Below are 21,458 nucleotides of genomic sequence, written 5' to 3'. Positions count from 1 at the left end.
TAATTCATTTTGCTTGTTGTCAACAGCTTAAAATCCCTGCAAGTCTGGTTTTGTTAGCTGATGAACTACTGCAGCTTCTGCAGTTATGTACATGGAGCTTTCAGGCTGAGATATTGCCAGTTATCACAGGCTATTTGAGAAATCAGAGCAACTGTACTGGTCACAGCACTTTTTGTAATCTTTGTGAAAATATTCCTAATATACAAAGCAATAAAATGCAGTCAGTGATCAAAGCTCCAAAGATGCAGATTGTGCTTTTACTCAGTATGCCAGGCTATGAAACCACCCTTTCTTAAATGAAATTTATGTAAATAAGACTGCCAGTTCCTTGAGTTTTCTGACAAGGGAATGGTCTAATATTTATAAGGAAAATCTAGATGCTGGCAGGATTTAGATTTAATAGTTAAGATAGCATTATTTTGAACTGGATAGAATCTCAGCATTTTATTGAATGTGACTTCTTCTAGTTAATGGTACCAAGGTAACTACCAAAGTGCTCCCCAGAGTCTCCTTTCAGGTGGCTGCACCAGGTTTTTCAAGCAATCCCTACCAAGGCCCGAGCCTGCAGGCAGCTCCCCTTCCCAGCAGGCTGGGGGTGCTGCTGCAGGAGCGGTGCTGGCAGCCACAGAAGGAGCTGTGCAGTTTCACATGGGAGAACCATCAGGCTCCAAGGGCCAACAGTTCCAGGTCCAGCTGGAGCAGTGGCTGGAGGGAGCAGCTGATGGAAACTTGAGGAAGTCCTGCACCGGGAACAGAACAGCTCCCAGCTGGCTGAGTGCCCAGGGGATGGAAGGCAGCTTGAAAGGACAGGATCCACCTGGATCCTGCATCCACTGAGTGGATCCTGTTGCAGTGCCTGTGTCACAGAAGAGCAGAATCAGTGAGCATCAAGAATTGGAATGGCTGACCACAAAGGCTGCAGAATCTCTGTTCTTGTACTCACCTGGACAAGGCCTGAGCAACTGGAGCTAACCTGTAAGTCAATGGTGCTTTCAGCAAGAGGTAAGACTAAATACTCTCTAGAAATCCTTCCACTCCAAATGGTTCTATTCATCTCAAACTTGAGCTTCAGCAGCAGAAATATACTTTATTATATTTAGCTGTTTTCTTTGTTTCCTCTTCCAAGTGCTCTTTATTTGGAAGTCAAAGCACAATCTCCTGAACCATTAAAACAAAACAAAGAAAAACAGACGTATATAGAGTTTTGGACATGCACAAAGTAAGGATCAAAACTTCTTTAAGATTTTCTCTAAAACATTACCCTCAAACTAAGCACACAGTGTCTCAAGAGTTGTACGTATGCTTCTTCCCTTTCCACAAAGTTGCCCTGGGAATTAAGAGTCCACTCAGTGGCCTGAGTCAACTGACCATTACTCTGATATCTTGTATGTGCACCTCTATCAGACCAACACCTGATCAGGAGAACTCTAAAATCCTACCCTTTTCTCCAACACTTTTTTGTTACACAAACAGGGAAGTCCTGGGGGGAAAAACAGTTTATAACAGTACTTCCCTAAAACCATCTGGACATTGGTTCAAAATAACTTTCAAGTTTTTACGCACATTACATATTCACAGTATCCAAGGCCTAACAAGAAACACGTACAGTAACTCAAGTCACAAGGCATATACATTTAAAATCTGAACTTAAATTATCAATTATATACGAAGAGCAATTTTGCAGCAAAACCCCAAAATTCTGCTTCTTCTCTCCCCTCTGTCCTATTGTCAGACATGTATAAGTCAAAATGCTTTTACTTACTAATTCAGACCAAAGAAAACAATATGCATTAACTGGCTTAGTGACATTTTATTAAAGTAATTTTTCAGGTTTCATGCTCCCCCCCTCCCCATATGTGCAAATTTCTTCTTCTGGCACTAAGCCACAGACCAATTTTGACATGGAAAACAGCTGTAGGAAAAAGAAAATCAGAAATTATCTTATAAATGGACACATAATACATTACAGTGATCCCTTTAGTAGTCAAATGGTTCATGAACATTATATTTTATGTAATATCACAAATGCACAAAATATGCTTTCCATATGATTGCAAAAACAGCAGCGCTCTGGAGCCAAGTGCATGACTTAATATTATAATAATGAGTCTACTTCAGTGTAGTGGATTTTAATAAGACTTTAATAATACTGGTATGAAGCCAAATTACATAATGTCCCAAAATATGAAACAAAGCTTTTGTAGAGAAAATAAAAGCTCATTGAAGTATAACCACATTAAAAAGAAAAAAACCAAAAACAACAAACCAAACAACCACCAATGTTATCTAAACAAAGCCATTAGGCATACTTAATTTTTAAAAATCAAATTAGAGAAAATGAACTCAAATCTATTCCCAGATCTCCAGATAAAATTAAAAAGGATATTATTTTAGGCAACATTTATGAAAATGGAGGTACTATGTCAGCACTGGGAAACAAGCTAACACCGCAATTACATCTTTTGGCATAGATATGGATATGGGTTGAATATCTCCAATTTCTCTCAAAGGACAAAAATGATTCAGTTACCTTACAGGTAGAATTTAAGACTGAGCTATGTTGGATTATCTAGGAACAGCTTAGACCAATAAAATTATTTTCTTTTAGACATGAAAACAAATTCAGTGTAAAAGTCCCAGAGGTAAAGCACCAAATTATTTATTCCCTCAAGCCCCTTCAATTCTGGAGTCTTGGGGAAACCAAGGATTTGAAATCACCAGTAAAGCTCACTCAGGCATGGACAATTCTCAGAACAGCTTCCTCTCTCAACCCTCCCCAAGTATGGCAATGTCAGATAGCAATTAAAAGAAAAATCAGGATTTCATTTGTTGGGTAACAAGCAAAATGGCACACATTCCTAAAGCTGTAAAACCTTTTAAATATTAGTGTTATGCTAGCTGGAAGATTAGCATTTACACGGATAACATTTTTTGTTCTTTATTAGGATCAGCTGTGAAGATCCACATATCCAACAGAGATCAACATCTATCAGCATATTCCACGTACCACTGGTTACAAGTACTGCTGTTAAACTGAGGCTGAATCTATGCTGACAGCCCAGCAGAGCATGTGGTGATGAATACAGGAAGAATCAGAACAGTTAGCTTTATTTATATTGTTTCACCTATGTGTCTCCATTTTTTAAGCAGTTTTGATAAAGGCATAAAACATTTTAAGTAGATTTAGATTCCACATGACAAGATGAAGTGAGCGGGACATTTTATGCCTTGGATTTCTTATAAGTCTACTTTAGCTACAGAAACCATTAAAAAGTTGCAAGTAACTTCAAGATGAAAGGCATTAGCAGCTTTTTAGAAAAGGATAATCATACTCTTCTAAAGACTTAATGAGACATAATTCACAGAAGCTTTTGACTTGGTCTGCTGTTAATTGAATCAAAGTCGATGACGATCTTGTTACACTTTGGCTTGAATTCCCTAAATAAAAAAAGAAAAATACACAGATTAGTTAGTGAGTAGTTAAAACATTTTGCTTGCTTTAGTTCCAGCTAAATTTTTGAAGGAATAAAAAAATTCCAAAAAACACATCCTTGGATTCTTGTAGTTTTCTTCTCTATAGGAGCCAATTATAGTGCACCACACTGAGAGAAACCTGGACAAGAAAGACTAAGACAAAAAGACACATGGGGTGGGTTACCCTGTACATTCTTCAGCTATTGGAATCTATAAATTACCCAGGAGTCAAAGGACTTTTACCAACTTAGCTGCAGGTGGTGGCATAATGTTGCCAGTGATTTTTGTTCATATATATTAATATTTCAAATATTTTAATATATATTTAAAGATCTAGGTACAGATATAGGCATCCAGAAAAAATATTTAAATCTTCTGTATATATATATGCATATAAAAAGATATTTGGAATACATTTTGATAATATTGATATTTTGATCAAGTTTTTCCTGCCAAGTTTTAGAAAAACACTTTCAAGCTTAACAGAGTATGTTTTGTGGAAGGGAAATAGATCACATTATGCCATACTGGGTAAAACCCAAACTAGTTAAGAGGGAATAATTTAAAAATTGTAACTTTAGAACTCTAAAATTAATACTGCCGCAAAATGTTTCCTTTTATTATCATTACAGCATCTGCTGCAGCAATTAGCAAGGAAGGTATACAGGGACTGAGCATATATTTTCCAGTCTACCAGTAAACAAAAGATTATGCAAATAGTGTGGATTTAGTGCCTAATTAAGCTCTGCAGTTCAGTTCAAGAGATTCATTAAGTACCACCTACACCCTCAGCAATCGATACAAGGATAAGTAACAGTCCACGCAGGAAAGCACATGCTGCTGACCACAGAAACTCTGAAGGCTTTGTTCTGAATAGCAATCTGAAATGCAAGAAACATCTCTCACCCTGGAGAAGTTACAAGATTTGACTTGCAAGAGAATGATTTATGCTTCTTAGTCAAATAGTCTTAGTAGACAGGAAATACACCGAAGGACTAAAACTGAATTTCAAGTACTGCTGTGTTTTTCCATGGATGTTTCTTAGCCCAGTAGGTATCTTTCATCCTAAAATTTTATCTGTCAGAATTGTTATGTTTGCAAATTTTTCAAAGTCTTTATATTAATACTGTAAAACTTTTTAGAGTTGCAGAGCCTCCCTGACTACATAATTAGCCTCACCCACAGCATGCTGCTCCCATCAAACTCGCTGTTGAACAGATTGTCTTTAGGTATCTCTGACAGTGTCTTTAAAAACCCCACTCTTGAAACATTTTTCAGGTTATCATTACTTTAAGGCAAATATTCCAAGTTTTATCCTTTTCTCACCTAAAAGCTGACCAAAGAAGAAGAACAGCTGTAAGTACCAAGAATTATTTATGGGCAGCCTGTTTGACACCTTCCCAAACTGACAGCAACAACAAGATACTGAAGTTTCAATAAGGATGGAGTAATCCACAAAAACAACAACAAAAAATCAGTTGGTTGTTTCAGTCCAACTCATATGATGACAGGATAATTCAGGTTCCATGTGACTTCAGGGGATCATTTAGCCCTACCTCCTGCCCAAAGCAGGGTCAAGGAAGACTCTCCCAAGCACAATGTAATAAAAAACCACCCCCTCGGCAGTTTCACTCCCATTCCAGGGACAAAATGAGTCATGGACCATTTTCTCATACCAACATTTCAGAACTGAACTCTAACCACACACAAAACAAAAGAATGGTGCAACAGTTCTTCTACAGAGCAAGCCATCTACAAACACTACAGAGGAATAAAATGCTCCATGACTGAAAGAAGAAAAACATTTGCCCTAAAGTTGGTATCTTTCACATCCCCATTTTTTTCATTCCAGAGTAAAAATAAAGTTAATTCTCTTACCTGTATATAATACCTGCCAAATCAAACATCCGCCGTGCAGCTGTCATTTCTGTAGTGTCATGATACTTGTCAGACATGAAAATAACTTCCTTTATGCCTAAAGAAGTCACATAGAAAAAATGTTAGAATTACACAAAAAAAAAATAGTGACATCTGGTGCATAAAATCAGAAGAGGCAGCATTCATCCACATGCTCTCCAACTACTTGGTACACCTCTACTGACAAATGTATGCTGTGTAAAATTGCTGAATGATCTTGCCTAAATCACTTAGGCAGGGGAGAAATATAAAGGCTTCAAAAGAGAATTCACGAGCGTTTCATAGTTGATCAACAGCTTCCTGTGTTTGCCAGACAATATGAATACCAATACACTCCAATTTAGTGCTGACCTAAGTGCAAAAGGAAAAGCATGAGTGACTACATTGAGAACAAGCAGCCAATCTACCTTGAAGACCATTTGATTTTGATTCTTTAAGTAAGAGAATTGTATGAAGCACAAATGCAGAATACCATCTTCCTTCACTCTTCACCCATCTTGATTTCAAACCATACTGAACCAAAATAAAGAAGCCTTCTGTTTGCTGCTTTCTTCCTGTGGCCATTAGTAGTAAGAGACACTCCCTAGAACAGCAGCCCATGCTGGGACTGCATGACTTTACTCAGTGAGCAAAACACATGCTACTTTAGGCAGAGATTTTTACAGAACTGAAGCCTGTTGCAGATACTGCCTAATCTCAAAAAAGGAGACACATTTAGGCCAGCACACTAGCTGCAGTGGCACAGATTTATAATAATTGTAATGAAAGACATAATTAAAATAGGATCATAGAAATCTTATGACATTTATGAGCAAAGATATTTTAAAATCTTCAAATATCTACTATGCATCACATTCAAATTAAAATTTCATGTATATACTCCCAACAGACCTTTTGTCATGCAGAAGTTTATTTCTTTCTGCCCTACTCTATTCAATGTGCCAGAGCACAGTAAAATTGACAGTAATTATATGCAAAGCCTGTGTTGTTCTTTGGCAGCTCCTGGTCTAAGAAGTTACAAACCTAAATTAGAAGCACGTTTAGAATCACAGTAGATGCAATTAGCACTGGAAAAATTTGGCACCATTCAGATGCAAAAAACCCCCACAAGCAGCATCTTATGAGGTTGACAGTGCAATTAATTTAGATCTAACATCAGCAATTTAACATCAAATACATCTATTAGAAGATGCCAATGAGCAGGCAGCATTGCAACCCTGAAAAAGCAAGCTGGCACTACTGCTTACCTGCCTGGATGATGAGCTTTGCACATTCATTACATGGAAATAAGGCAACATACATGCTGCAGCCTTTCACATCAGCTGAGTTTTTGTTCATGATGGCATTCAATTCGGCATGGCACACTGATTAAACAAGGGAAGAAACAATTCATAATGCTGATCATTAAATAAATTGGTCAAACTAAAATTAAAGTGTTACAATATAATTGCTTGCATTATATTCAAAGGCAAATAGCTTGCACAGCTTATCATAAAGGGCAGAGAAAGAAATAAAAGCAGAAATACCAAGATCAATGAAGGTCAATTGTTCTGACCAGGCTGCTGATTAGTAATGATATCATTAAGTGCATTAGCACTGCCATTTGCTGACACCTATTGCAGGCAACAAAGCCGTAGGCTGTGGGCCAAGCCATTGCAACCACCCTTAGTGAAGCAATATCTCACAGCTTCACAACTCTCTGGAGTATCTAACTGCCAGTATAAAACAGCTCATTTATGTGTTTACATGCACAGATAGGAACAGTCTTATGGTTGTAGGAGTGCTCTGTGTGCTCTTAAAGGCAGCAGAATGGCCAAGTAAAACCCAGCTCTGTCCTCTGGGCCTTAGAAAGGCTCAGCACTGCTGCAGGATTCTCCCAGCCACAGAATACACAAGACACACTTGGCCATAAAACATCCAGCTTCAATATTAGAGTGACTTTACTGCTCATTAAAAGGTGCCAGACTTCATAAGCAGGAAAACAAAGTCCTGTATTTCTCCATGGATTTGAGAGAGGCCATCCTGCCTTGCTCCACCATAACACAGCAGCTCTTTCAGGACAGACAGCACCAGTGTTCATAATGAGTACAGAGCAGGTTATCTAATGTGTTACCAACACAGCTGAGAAGAACACAGTTTCTGTGTTGTCCATAATCAAGCTCTGAAAAAAACATAAGGATCTCTGCAAGAACTTCCTGTTTACTCCTAGGAATAACAGCAAGTTACATAATTTATACACCTACCTACTAAGAAACTGCCTGCTGCCCTGACTTCTTAAACAGATGCTGAAGTGCGGTGTGGGTTTGAGATCATTTAGAGACCTGCATGTGCAGACAACTTTAAGAGGTTTTCCACTGCTTGTTTTGAAGAACAGATTTTTTCAAAAAGTCGTTTTCTTCTCCCTTGTGCCCATGTGAAAATTAAAACAGACCAAGCTGCACAGCACAACTTCATCGTAAACTTGGTGCTATATTGCTGACCTCTGTGTGAATGATCTCACCACACAAATAACTGAGCACAGTACCTTCAACACGCAGGAATCACTGCTGAATGGAAATGTTTTCCATATGGGCTAAATGTCTACATGGAATTTTCTATACAACAGCTAATGCACTACAAATTTACAGCCTAACTTCCAGCACACAAACTTTCCCATGCAAGCAAGTCACAAAGGACTGAACATTCGCAAAAGAAAGCTCAGTACTGGCTTCCACCACGCCCATGTTATGCTATCCACATACCTTCTCATAACCAGTAAAGCCAGAAACCAACACAAAACCCAGGAAATTGAAAAAGAAAAAAACCAGCCAATATCCAAGAACCATCACATTAAGGCATCTTTCATTTTTACTGTTTCTATTGCAACTATTATTGGGTCACCCTGCATTTTAAATATATACCATTAAGTGTATGAGAGAGGCAGGTAAACGAACCAATACATTTAGAAAATCCAGAAAATAAGTTGAACTCCAAGTGCATTACTAAGTTGCACCAATCTTATAAAGCCTTTACAATAAATAGTCAGAGAATTATTTTTCTGTGGCTACAGAGGACTGAGTAAAAGAGTGACATAATTTCTACAACTGAAAGTAGCGGTTATGTCAACAGGACAGAAACATCACTTTTAAGTTTCTTTGGACAATATATTTGTGTTCTAGGCAGCAGTTTAAAATATAGAAGGCATCCAGAAACAAATATGTTTTCAAAGGCTCCCAAAACTAAAAAAAGAAACAAAACTAATGGCTTTAGTAAATATTTTTCCTTCACTAAAACTCAGAAATCTTCAGCTGTAAAACCAGACAAGTTTCATTATTAGTACTGCAACAAGTTTCCTTCCTGCACTAATGAGAGAAAAAGGTTCTTTTGGCAGACTTCTAAAAACTTTCAAAAACAAACCTCTTCCCAAGCAAAAACAAGATCAGGCCAAGAATAACTTAGAGAAGATAATCAGTTGGAGCAAGGGAAAACCATAAATTTTGCCTCCTGACCATCTTCACACAATCTGAAGTTAAGAAAAATTACAACTATCCCACGTGAACAGAAGACACAGAGACAGCAATAAGAAACAGACAAATCATTCCAAGACAAAAAGTACTTAAGTCTACAACAAACCCAGCAAGTTTTCTTTTCAGATAGAAAATTAGGTACATTTTTCATGTGCCTAACCAAGTATTTCTTACTGAACCTATTGCAGAAACTAGTACAGGACCAGAACCTTGCACTGACTCCAGAGGTAATAAACTTCCATCCAGTATTACTTTTTTGGTCTACTGGGCTATTAAATACCAAACCATTTTGTCTCAGTTGCTGTGATTTGAAAGTATATTCAGGTAAGCTATCATTACACATTGTAATTTGTTTTATACATCTCCCTAGACATGTGCTACTTATAAAGGTTTATTATGCCAGATGGTTCTTAAGAAGGTGCTGGCATCAGACAAGTATTTTTAGGCTTTGTCCCACCACTTTTAATTCCCTCTTACTCATATTCACCTCTCTCTGACAAATAGGCATTGACCAGGTAAGACAGGTCTATGACCCCCAGATTCTTCATACAGACCTCCCCAGCTTTTTTGAGAGACAGAAAACAAATCCAGAAGTCCAAAATCCTTCTTGTTAATGACTAACTTGTTTATATTTGGGGTGTTATGAAGTTTTCTAAGCTGTTAAGAGTTACTGCTAGTAGTTTAAATTGTTCTCTCTGAGACAGTAAGAAGCTAACTTAAAATGGCCTTTTACAGGTGCACAGTTTTCAGAACTCTGAAAATAGTTATCTTTAGGCAGACTAGTAAAACTAAGAATTTTTACAATACCCTATGAGGGGCTCAAGAGCTTTGGTTTTAAAAAAAGAATATTCACATGTAGCCAACATAATATCAAGTCCACAACAGTGGTTTCCATTCTGGAGAAGTAGCTTGAAAAGTATTCTCAAAAGGCTTCATTAGCTGAAGAAATAACCATGCAACGAGAAGTTAAGTGTGTGCTCTGACATTCCCACCACCTGCTACTAAGTTCATGAGAGGGGAAAAAAGGAAAAAAGCCAAAGAATGACTGCTTCATTACTGGTAGTATTAATTGCTAGTGTTTCTGTCTCTTATTGCATGCTGGTTTGTGTGGCATAGCTGAGGTAGCACTCATCTTTAAGCTCCCCTGTAAATAAGAGACCCCTGCTTACCCTATAAATGGTACCTTTTCAGGATTGAACACTGAACATGAGCATGTTCCCAGTGGGTTGCAGAGTCAGAAGTACTCTTCCCACACCCTAAACCTGTTCTGACTAGCAATTTCATGAGAACCACAAGACTAGTCAAGGTGCTTAACAGTGTTTAAAGGCTTACATGCTTGACAAAGAGCATGCTAAGGACCACCATAATTTTAAAGACCTTTTAAAGAAGCAATCAGAGGAAGGGCTAAGGAGAATGACTTTTTAGTGCTATTAATTACTAATTGAGCCAGAGTAAGAATTTTGTTATCCTTTACTTGCTGGAACTCTGACACTGGACACAGCAAGAATCCCAGAAGGTATCAAAACATTAATTTAAGGAATGGAGTCTGGAGTGACAACCACTGGAAGCAGTGGTTGATGAATCTGGAATTTGTAGAATGACATCTATTTTTCTCAGCCTTTTTGAAAACATAGGGATGGTTGCTGGTCACTTCATTAAGGGCAGGCAGGACACTGACGCTGGGCTGGCACTGCCCTCAGCCCCTCCTGCTGTTCTCTCTCTCTCCCCCTCTGGGCTGAAGTGCTGTGGTCGGGGCACAGAGGCAAGGATAACAGCAGCAGATTTGTTGGGAGGCCTAGCCTCTTCAGACTGCAGTAAGAAAAACAGAACCCCAGCCTCACAGCTTTCTTCCACAAGAACTGGAAAAGTGAAGCTGGGAACCACTCAGCCATTTATGAACATCACAGAACTTGCTGGGTCAGACCAGAGAAACACCTCTCAAAATGTGAGCAGCACTAGCTAACCCACCCTATTTCACAGCTTCTCCCATCCTGCTCCAAGCTGGTTCTACTCCTAGCAGAACACAGAAGTGTTTCTTAGCAGGCAAGTAGAAGAGAGGAACTATTGTTTCTAAATCTGCAAACTTTCTACAGGTTTGATGTATGACACCAGAACTGGACAAAAATCCATGCAGGACGAGAGTGAGTGGCTGTAAGAGGAGACCATTTCCTATAGATCCCCTTCCCAGCTGAAGCCTCATCTTTGCACTGCCAATTGGAGAGAGCACCACACTTCCTCAGAGTGCCTGAGCAAATTTTGTGCTGTCAAAATAACAGCTTCTACAAAACTAACATTTGCCTGAATATTGTTGAGTGTTCATTTCTCTGAAAAATTGACAAAAAGCTCATAATCCTAACACAAGGAAATGTTGATAACAGTTTGTTTCATTTTACACAGCAGGTACTGTTCAATTAGAGCATAATTTTTGCCACAGCACATATTTTATCATATTTGAACCTGTATAAATATTTGTAAGCATACTTATTCACTATTTTCTGTATTGCTCAGAGGTTTCTAAATTTGCCAGTCATTTTAATTTAAAACCCTTAATTAGAGACTGGTTGTCAAATGGATGTTCTTAGATTACAGTGGAGACAGAGGGCATAACAGGAGCACAGCAACTAGATTTAGTGGGAAGATTTGCATTAATAGGACAAAAATGTAGCATTTAAAATGATTGGTGAGAGGAAACTGAGCATCAACAAATCCTCAGATTCATCTAACAGAAACAGAGGGCACACTTTTGAGTCTAAAAATGAGAATTTTGCCTAATTACTAAAAAGCTTCTGCACATAGTACTGAACACAATGCTTCAGGAAGAGCTTTTAATCTTAGTAAAACTGGCCTTCCATTTCTCTCATGGGCACAGACACATCCCTGCTGCTGTTACTGACTGGCAGCCTGGAGCCAGTTCCAACATAACGATGACATCTTGATTTTGTGCAGTGAAAAATGGCACTCTGCAGAACTCTCTGTGCTTTCTGATATACCAAGGCCATACTATTCAAATATTCACCACAACCAGAAGAAGGAAGAGCCTCCATCCACTTCAAGAGTCTCATAAGGATGCACAGTACCAACACACGTGATCCACATTACTGTTCCTGTAATATCCAAATGCCCTGCAAATGTTTGCATCCTCTAAGGAAAGGTGAACACTAGCTACCACGATTTGATGCCTTCTCTCAGTAGTAGCTCAGGTTACACCTGGATTTCCTAATCAAGCACAACCCTGCCCCTAACAGTGAGCTGAGCAGAAGCCATGCCTGAGGCTGTGAGACAGACACATGCAGTATATTGCAGCAGACATAGGTAACCAAGGCCAAGGTAACCAAGGCCAATTTCAAACCAAGTTTCAAGATACAGGAAAATTCAAGAGTGACAGGACTTGTTTAACCTCACAACTGAAGGTCAAAAGGTAACTGTTACCAGTAAGTGCACAGGGAAGGAGGAAGGGTTAAGCACAAGAAAAGCTAAGAAACATTGCTGGCACATGGAACAACCTAAAACCTAACGACAGATAAATTTAGGGTGGAAATTGGAAGATTTTTAGCGTTAAACAGTAGCTGTAGCTGATCAGAGCTGTAAGGTCAGTGCATCCATCAGTTCTTCTGGAACTCAATAAATTTATTACAGGATCACCTAACACCCTTCTGCAAAGATTGCTTCTGGGTCCAATCTTCTACTATGTCTATGCTGCTAAACACACAGGGCCAGGGACTGATCCCTGGCCCTGAGGCCAACTGGCACACACTGGCTCATGCTCATCTTGGGGCTCCATCAGCAACACACTGCCCTCAGGCCTCTTCCTCCAGCTCCAGAGTCCCGTGGCACACACAGTTATTTTGTATGTCTCAGTTCAAAGTGCATAAAGAAGTGAGAAGACTTTTATGCAGCCCACCAGAGAGGGATTTTCAGAGCATGAAACAGTATGTGCTGCATATCTGCCAGTATGCCTGAGGGAAGGAGGAGGGTTAAGCACACCACCTCAGCAGGCTTTGCACTATAAGCTATACCTGATGACTGTTTTCTTTGCAGTCTTTTTCCAACCCTGCCCTCCGGAACACCACTGGAAGAGCAAGAGTGAAGCTTCGTTCTGGAGAAAGCTACTGAGAGTGGTGCAAAACATGGGAAGTGAGCTCAGCGTGTATGGCTAACCCACCAGAGCGCCCAGGACCAGGTGGTCAGCACTCAGATCCAACCCCAGACCTTTTCTGTAGCACTGCAGATGCATGAAGTAGCTCCAGAAGACATCTTCCAACTTAGTGTGGTGGTACATGCACAATTACCACAGCTTCACCTAATAAGCTACACTGCAGTGATGAAAGTGCCATCAGTCCTGTGGCTAGCGAATGGAGCTCACAGATTGCACTGTCTCTGAACAAGCCAGTCAGGAAGATGCAAGGATAACAAGTTCAATTTACACAAATGCTGTGATGATTAGCAAAAGGAGAAAGGAAAAATGACAGTTTAATGAGATTTTAGCAGCAATTCTATGTGTCTCTGCATCTACCAAGAATTTTTTTAAGCAGAAGACTTTTTTTTTATATATATTTGTCTGGTCTGTCAACTGTGCTATCAAGATTAATAAGAAATTGCTAGAGTTTAAATGATCTGTGAATTACAAAATAGGTTGTTTATTCATCACAGCCGACACTTTGTGTTACAAAGTTGTGATTTTTTTAATGAGATGAAGACTAAGATAATGGGGGGCAGGGCAGCAGTTAAACCAACTCCTGGAAATCAACTCAGCACTCCAAGCTGTTGTTACCTCGTTTTTAAACATCACATGCTCCTCATCTTCTGCAGTCAGAGTTAACAAAAAGAAAACGTTTCTCACATCGTATTGTACAAAGATTCCTCACAGTACTTTTAGTTTAAACTGATCAGCTCAGATTTGAGTGCCTGGAACGTGCTCCAATGCCAGAGACCACCCACGCTGATTTTAGCTCAGAACTGAGAACTTACAGCTGCATAAAAATTCAACCAAAATCAATATTCTGTTTTCAGTGCTTTATATTTAATCAATGGGCTAACACTTGTTTTCTCACCCTATAAACAAAGAGCAGTCATATTAAGTTGTACCATTATGCTCACAGCACTCTATGTAAAACCAGTGGCTCAGAGCAGACTTCAAATTTGGCTCTATATTGGGAATACACCTGTTACAAAAAATAATATAAATGGTCTTGAGAGTTACCATTAGAGGTTTTATAATAAATTGGTGAAGTGAACAAGGACAAAGTACTGAGGTTTTAAGAAGTCAAAAATATCAAACTGATGAATTATGTGCTGAGCTACTGCATATCATCTTTCACTTCAATGGTATAGAAAACCAGTAAATGATTTTTAGAAAGAGCTCTGAGTGAGCTCAGACTATGTCAAAACTCATGCAAGTTTAATTTCTCTATCACACCAATTGTTAAAGTTACAACTAAGAAACAGAAATAGTAGGCAGAGATAAATACTGGTCACTGGAAGAGAGTCAGTATTTCTCTCCAAAATGTGAATTCTTGTGCTGACTTTCCCCCACCCACACAGAGAGAAAGAAAATTTCCCAAGGCTCTGATTCTCTCTTTTGTGTTTCTCTGCCCTGCCTGAGCTCAGGGCAGGCTGAGATGCAGCAAAGGTTGAAGAAGCTCCTGTTTTTCCTGTGCCTGTGGCTTCTGCTGCGTTGGTGTCACACACAGACGTGCAGCAGGAGCTGGAGTGGGTGCAGAAAGATGAAGGGGGACTCAGGGAAGCACCGGGACTGTATGGTCTCCTATCAGTCCTAACCAAGGTCTCTTCCCCACACTGGATCCAGAAGAGCCAGCCCTGCTGATAGGGCCCTTAAAGTCACTTACAGAAGGCCAAACTATGCCTGCTGCAAAGACAAATGCAAGATCCAAAGTAGCACTTGACCACATTTACCATGAAACCATCCTTGCTCTTTGCTCCTTTCGTCCACTTAGTGAATGGGAATCACATCAGAAGCTGAAATAAAGAATGAAAGTCACCTCACCCATAGAAGGGTAGACCCACGGCACACAGACTTCAAGACAAATGTTCAGCTTCTTCATAGTGTATACAACCTACGCCATCAACACCTGGAATGGAAATTTCCCACAACTACTGGAGTTTATAATTTTAATACCTGTATTTTAGACCCAATTACTTGTTTTACATATACACACGCTGTAATTTCTGTGCAGACAAACACACAGAATCAGCAATCATCTGCATGCACTGCAACTGTTTGCTAATGAGCTGCTTCATGTTTACAGGCTTTCACTACCCAAACCAAAATGGATATTTATAATATTTATGAACCTATTTCACCAAGAAGTCAGTCCTTCAAAAAGACTGATTCTTTATCCTGGTGTACCACATATGGACACATTATCAATATCAAGTGAGTGGAAGAAAACTGATTGATACTTTACCAGCTGAACTTTCATAGATACAGACACCACAAGTCTAACCTGCCAGCCACAAGAAGCCTTACCATAAGGATATTTTGTGTCTAGTCTATTTGCTCCTGTTCTTGTCCAGGGTAGTACATCATCGCTGCAACCATTAGGCATCCCATTGTATCCAATTCCAACAATCTTGTTTTCTGAATTTACAATGCAGGCACCAACCTAAATAAAATCAGATTTACATAGTACTAAAAGCATGAAAACAGTATGTCAACAATGAAGATGAGACATGAATAGTCAGTCTATGATTTTAAGAGCTACAAGCTTCACTTAGTCACACCATGTAGTAAGCAGGGCTACAATTGTACCTAACTGGTGGGGCTTTGAAATAAGTCAGGGCAGATATAACTCTGCTACCCCTCTGCTCATGCTGCTCCCATCCCAGCCTGCCAGCACTGTCTGCTTCAGAAATAACCTAGTTGAGGGAGCAGAAACAGCACTGAATGAACCCTAGTAAACACACAAGTTCAGCTCCCCAAACTGGCTTTCCAGCAGCAGTAGGAGGAACAGGTTCTGAAAGATGTAACAGAAATATAAGTGTTGGCTTGTGCAGGCCTCACAAGACTTTGTGGCTTGTTGCAAACATGCACTAAAATTCCAAACCTTTTAACTCTCACCCTTTATTGCTGCAACCTAAGTCTACAAAGAGACTCTTCTTAAAGAATGATGATGTGTCCCATTTTTATGTTTTCTACCTATATTTTTTGTTGAAATTGTTGCAGCAGTACTAATTTTAATTCACACAAGGTGTTTCTCAACCAGCCCTTGGGTAACAAAACTTTAGCCCCAGGTGAATAACCTTCAGAGAGCTAAGTGCTGTAATGGACAGAAGGAAGTGAACAGATTATTTTTCTGTGATTTGCTTCCTGATTTTTTTCACACAAAGGATGATGACTAACAGGAAGACTGGATCCTGCAGAACAAACAGCATGTTTCAGGAGCTGTATCAATCACCTGAAATCAATATTGAACAATATTGAACAGAGGCACATGAAACATGTGAAAAATGGAAACAGATAGTGAAGCATAGGGAACAGGGGATCCTGAGGGAGGAACAAACTAGAAGAAAATTCCAGTCAACCCAATAACAAACAAATACTCTTACAGGTGAGGAAAAGAAACTTGTAAAATGCCGTGTCTTAAAAAATTACAACCTAGAACTTCCAGCAGTTTTATCCTCTTCTAAAAGTGACTATATTTTCTGGAAAAAGGAGACAAAATGCATGTAGTATTTTAACTTCCAGATGAAAAGATGATTTATAAAACTCCAAGCTACAAATGTACACAGAATTATACATATGAGGTCAGGCCCAATAAGAGAATTTTTGTAAGGGAAGGTGCTGACTATGTTAAAAACTGAATAGCTATACACTGAAATAACTTTTATTAAGAAATTCCTGAAACCACTATGTGTACATCTGATGTGATAGGCAATATAGATTAGGATAGATTAGGTTATCTTATTATTATATGTTACCTTCTTACCTGAGAGTTTGGATCCTTACTTCTTTGTGCTGACAGAAAAGCTACTGCCATAAAATATTCAGGCCATTCCAAATAATCCTCTCTTTTTTTGCAGGATGCTTCACTGCTGAAACAATAATTGACAGTAAAAAGCAGCCATCAGCAAACACCACAGACCTAGAGTTACTACAAATTGTACTATTTTAATGTGCTCAAGTTTAAAGTAACCAGGATCAGAATGTGGCTAAGACCACACATTCACTAATATTTTGATAGTAAAACCATCAGTTTCAAGTGCTTTCCAGGAACTTATACATGCAACATTTCCTTTCAAGGAAAAAGCATCAAGCAAGGTTGCAAATTACATTTTTAGATAAGAAGGCTGAGATATTCAGAGCACTGAGCAATTCAAAGACAGCAATTTATCCTTTATAGATAACACCTTGTGTATTTCTAAGCTTCGGGTATATCATGTTCTGCCATTCTTCTCACCCAAACAACATAATCTTTTTTATGATGACTGTGATAACTGCCAACCTCTAATCTAAGTTATTTTGTACTTCTGCCTACAAGTGCTCAGTAGCTTCCTATTTGGTAACTTCCTCTGCAGGCATTAATATCTGTTATCACCCTAAGTTTACCTCTTGTTACAACATTTACCACCAAAGATCTGAGGCCATTCCAACAGTTCCTTGCTAATTGTCTCTTGTGATTTTGTCTTATGAAGTCTTCTGAAAACTGACAGGAGATGGGTTCAAGAACTTTTCCTTTAGAAATAATACACAGAAGTGCCACAAAAGGTTGCTTCTTTTCCTGCCCTGAAGGGTAGATTTGGGGGAAGGAGGAAGGATTTTTCTCTTGCCTACTTATGGGTGAAAGTCTGCTCAGACAGTGTAAGACACAACAGGGGAATTTCTGTGCTTTTCAGCTCAAAGAAAAGAAAGGCAGATATCTCCCTCTCCACACATACATTTAAGCTTTGAAAATTTCAAACAGAAGATCAAATTGAAAGAAATTTCCCCCAAACTTTCTCACCTATCATTGCTACAACTTGCAAACCAAACCAATGGAACATCACAAATATAATGATTTAGCCTATCAAAATACAAGGGGCACAGTACTTTTCTTTTTGAGCTTCTCTTACCAAAAACTACAGGTTAAGACCAAGATGCCCATCTTATGATGTACAGCCATGCAGAAAAATTCATCACAGGTAACTGCAAGCAGCAAGACATCTCCTAGCAACACTAGTACCAGCACTTTCAGAAGACAAACATTAGCAGACAAGTGTTTAGTTAATCATTATTTTTATAACTAAAACCATGTATTAGAGGCTTGCAGTTAGCTTGTCATAAAAGAGGTTACAGTCTTTGAGTGAAAACAATGATGAAACTGTACTTTAGAAACCTACAATGTGCTATTTACCAAAGACAAATTGCTAGTTTTGAATAGTCTGTACGTGGCACATTACAAGTTAGCAATTTTGGCTTGTTCTTGGAATGAATGAGGATCACCCTTAAGGCCACCATCTCAAAGTAAGGAGGGAAGAACACGCACCCTTGATGTAACCCACACACCTCTCTCACACTTTGACAACACTGCAAACAGTGCCCAGAACTGTCAGTTGTCAAAGCAAACACACAAATCAAGTATGTGATTCTAAAAATGCCCAAACTGACTTGATTCACTGTAACTAAAGGGCTGGGGCTATATCCTACCAAGAAGAAAAAGTGCTCAGAGCAAGAAGAGATTAAACACATACCCTCACACCACTCTGTGCCAAACTGAACTTTGCCAGGTTAACTAAAACATCAAGAAAATGTTTCAGCTATATGATTATTTAAAATATTTCCAAAAAAGGGATTTACAACATCTAAACCACAACTGGACCCTCAATGATCACTTCTGGCTAAGTGACATTCACAAAGATGTCTTTGGAGAGGGATAAAACACAATGCAGAACTACACTGAATAAACCATTCTGGGAAAAGGGCCCCAGAAAGATAGCAGTACTCTGAACTAAGAGGTTGTGAGATCTCCTTTTGTTAAATTATTCCCTAGCAACTCTACTTCTTCAAAACATAACAAAAGCTAGTATTTACAAATACAGAGCTGTATGTAAGTGGAGGTCCCTCAGAGCACCAACTTCACAGGGAGAAGAGCATAGCTAAAAAATAAGCAGAAGGCTTACATCAAAGAGAAATAAACCCCCCCCCCCAAAGCCCTTACTCAATTACTTCTACTTAACATCACCATGTCTGGCAAGACAATTCCCTTACTCAGTGCACAAGAACTCAAGAGTGTGAAATGGGTATAAACCACTTAATTTCTGATTGAGCAGAAGCCAAGGCCTTGGCTAGCAGTCAAGCACATACATGAAAATTAGTTTATGGATTTGGGGCAGCTGATAATCTTCTTTATGCTCATTTGCAAGCTCTAGAATTGCATGAATGAAAGCTACTCTAGAAAATACTATAGCTAGCTGTAAAACATGCAATCAAGGCTTACCCTTAGGATAATCCATAAGAACTTCTGAATAAAAATAACAGAAACTGAAAGCTATGAAGAATATTGCTAAGAACAATGGGGAGAAAGAAAAACCTACATTTTAGAATAATTAGTAGTCTATAGAAAATGTTGTAAATGTTATTTCAAGGGAAAATAGAGAAAAAGATTCTATAACTAGAGAACACTGCCTCCCTTTTCACTTCTTTTTCATCCATCTAGGCTTCAAGTAAGCTGTGACACCGTCTGAAAAAGAAACAAATGCCATTCAGCTACTTAAAAAATGGTCTAGCATAACAAAAATTTATTTTGAGAATCCTACAACAGAATTTGTAATCTCAAATTTTTTCATACGACAATTATGACAGCTATACAACAATATAGTACAGCGGGAGGAGTGGGGGGGTATCAGATCAATCTCACTCTTTTATTAAGTTTTTCCTCTGCTTCCTTATCTTTGATGTCATGTGCATTGTATTACAACTCTATTCGAGCAGCATTATTCCCCAGTATCATGTATACTACTGAAGACCAACTATCAATACCTTGGCATTGAAATCACAGGTAAAAAGTGAAGCATGTAATAAAAATAAGAAGTAAACATCCTCAAATAAGCTCTTCCTCCCCAAAAGCCAAACAGGATACTGGGTCTTGATGACCTTTAATACAAGCTTCTTATTTAAATCTCATATTTTTTTATCATTACTAGATTAAATGAATGTGGGATTTCCTTTACTTGGGGCTTCTCATTTTTCCCATCATATAGGTACTGATATAGGGTCATTACATATTCCGTACTGGGAAGGAAGGTTTTCAAAGAGAAAACTCAATCTTTCTTACAGAAAAACAGTACTCAGTTCACTGCAAATTAGTTGTATTCACAATTTTCTTGGGAGATAACCCATCAAACCTGTAAAGATAAACACTGTGTTTGAATACTGAGCCTCAATTAAGCAGTACAGGAACACTTCCCTTCACTGAACGTACTTCACTTCTACAGAGTCACTTCTGACTTTAATTAATTGCCTATTACTCACGCCGGTCCTCATTTCCGGAAATAATGAACACAAGACACCCTGCCTGCTCTTCTTCCCATCCCAGCGATTACGAAACCCACGTCAAACAGGCCGTGCCCTCACCACAGAGCCTTCAGGGGCTCCGGGAAACTCCTCCCCACCGGGAAGGCCCTCCCCCGGCACGGCGCTGCCCGGGGAGCTCCCGGCTGCGCGGACCCTTCTCGTCCTGCCTCGGAGGATTCCAGCTTCCCTCCCTCCCTCCCTCCCGTCCCGGAGGATTCCAGCTTCCCTCCCTCCCTCCCTCCCGTCCCGGAGGATTCCAGCTTCCCTCCCTCCCTCCCTCCCTCCCGTCCCGGAGGATTCCAGCTTCCCTTCCTTCCTCCCTCCCTCCCGTCCCGGAGGATTCCAGCTTCCCTTCCTTCCTCCCTCCCTCCCTCCCGTCCCGGAGGATTCCAGCTTCCCTCCCTCCCTCCCTCCCTCCCGTCCCGGAGGATTCCAGCTTCCCTTCCTTCCTCCCTCCCTCCCTCCCTCCCGTCCCGGAGGATTCCAGCTTCCCTCCCGCCCCGGAGGATTCCAGCTTCCCTCCCTCCCTCCTGTCCCGGAGGATTCCAGCTTCCCTCCCTCCCTCCCGCCCCGGAGGATTCCAGCTTCCCTCCCTCCCTCCTGTCCCGGAGGATTCCAGCTTCCCTCCCTCCCTCCTTCTCTCCCGTCCCGGAGGATTCCAGCTTCCCTTCCTCCCTCCCTCCTGTCCCGGAGGATTCCAGCTTCCCTCCCTCCCGCCTCAGAGGCTGAGGTGGCCGCACCTCCCGCCCCCAGGGCTTCCCCCGCGGCCCGGCCCGCCCAGGAGAAGTTTAGCCCGCCGGCGTGCGAAGGGAGCGCAGTGGCGGTGGGGGAGGGAGCCCGGGCCGGCGGGCGGGAGGAGCTGGCGAGGCCTCCCGCGGGCCCCGCACTCGCGTACCCGTTCCGCTGGGGGCCGGGCTGGGCGCCGCTCATGGTGCCGCTCGTGGTGCCGCGGCCACGCTGCGTTCGCCGCTTTCGCCGCTTGGCGCCTCAGCGCGGGCGGGCGGGGCCGGGGGCGGGCCGGGGGTGCCGAGCCGCGCCCCGAGCGGCCCGGC

General features: G+C 40.4%; 1 protein-coding gene across 7 annotated transcripts in view; it reads right to left on the bottom strand.

Annotated features, from left to right (window-relative positions):
* Nucleotides 1-1,790: 1,790 nt before the first annotated feature.
* DCTD (dCMP deaminase) overlaps nucleotides 1,791-21,458 on the bottom strand; it is a 59,199-nt gene continuing 39,531 nt past the window's right edge. For 2 of the 7 annotated variants that reach the window (XM_063156137.1, XM_063156135.1), the window contains exons 2-6: nucleotides 16,844-16,946; nucleotides 15,385-15,520; nucleotides 6,639-6,755; nucleotides 5,353-5,449; nucleotides 1,791-3,438 (exon numbers count right to left, since the gene is read on the bottom strand). In XM_063156137.1, coding sequence (XP_063012207.1) covers nucleotides 3,360-3,438; nucleotides 5,353-5,449; nucleotides 6,639-6,755; nucleotides 15,385-15,520; nucleotides 16,844-16,894 — 480 coding nt within the window. In that variant the 5' untranslated portion in view covers nucleotides 16,895-16,946 and the 3' untranslated portion in view covers nucleotides 1,791-3,359. Of the gene's footprint in view, nucleotides 3,439-5,352; nucleotides 5,450-6,638; nucleotides 6,756-15,384; nucleotides 15,521-16,843; nucleotides 16,950-19,330; nucleotides 19,348-20,364; nucleotides 20,386-21,301; nucleotides 21,386-21,458 lie in introns of those variants that run through there. The other 5 variants (XM_063156133.1, XM_063156134.1, XM_063156138.1 and 2 more) reach the window with 5 other exon arrangements.

This window comes from Melospiza melodia, chromosome 5 (genome assembly GCF_035770615.1).
Source record: "Melospiza melodia melodia isolate bMelMel2 chromosome 5, bMelMel2.pri, whole genome shotgun sequence".
Taxonomy (NCBI): Eukaryota; Metazoa; Chordata; class Aves; order Passeriformes; family Passerellidae; genus Melospiza; species Melospiza melodia.
The sequence above is the reverse complement of the archived record's forward strand: the minus strand, read 5'-3'. Positions and strand labels throughout refer to the sequence as shown.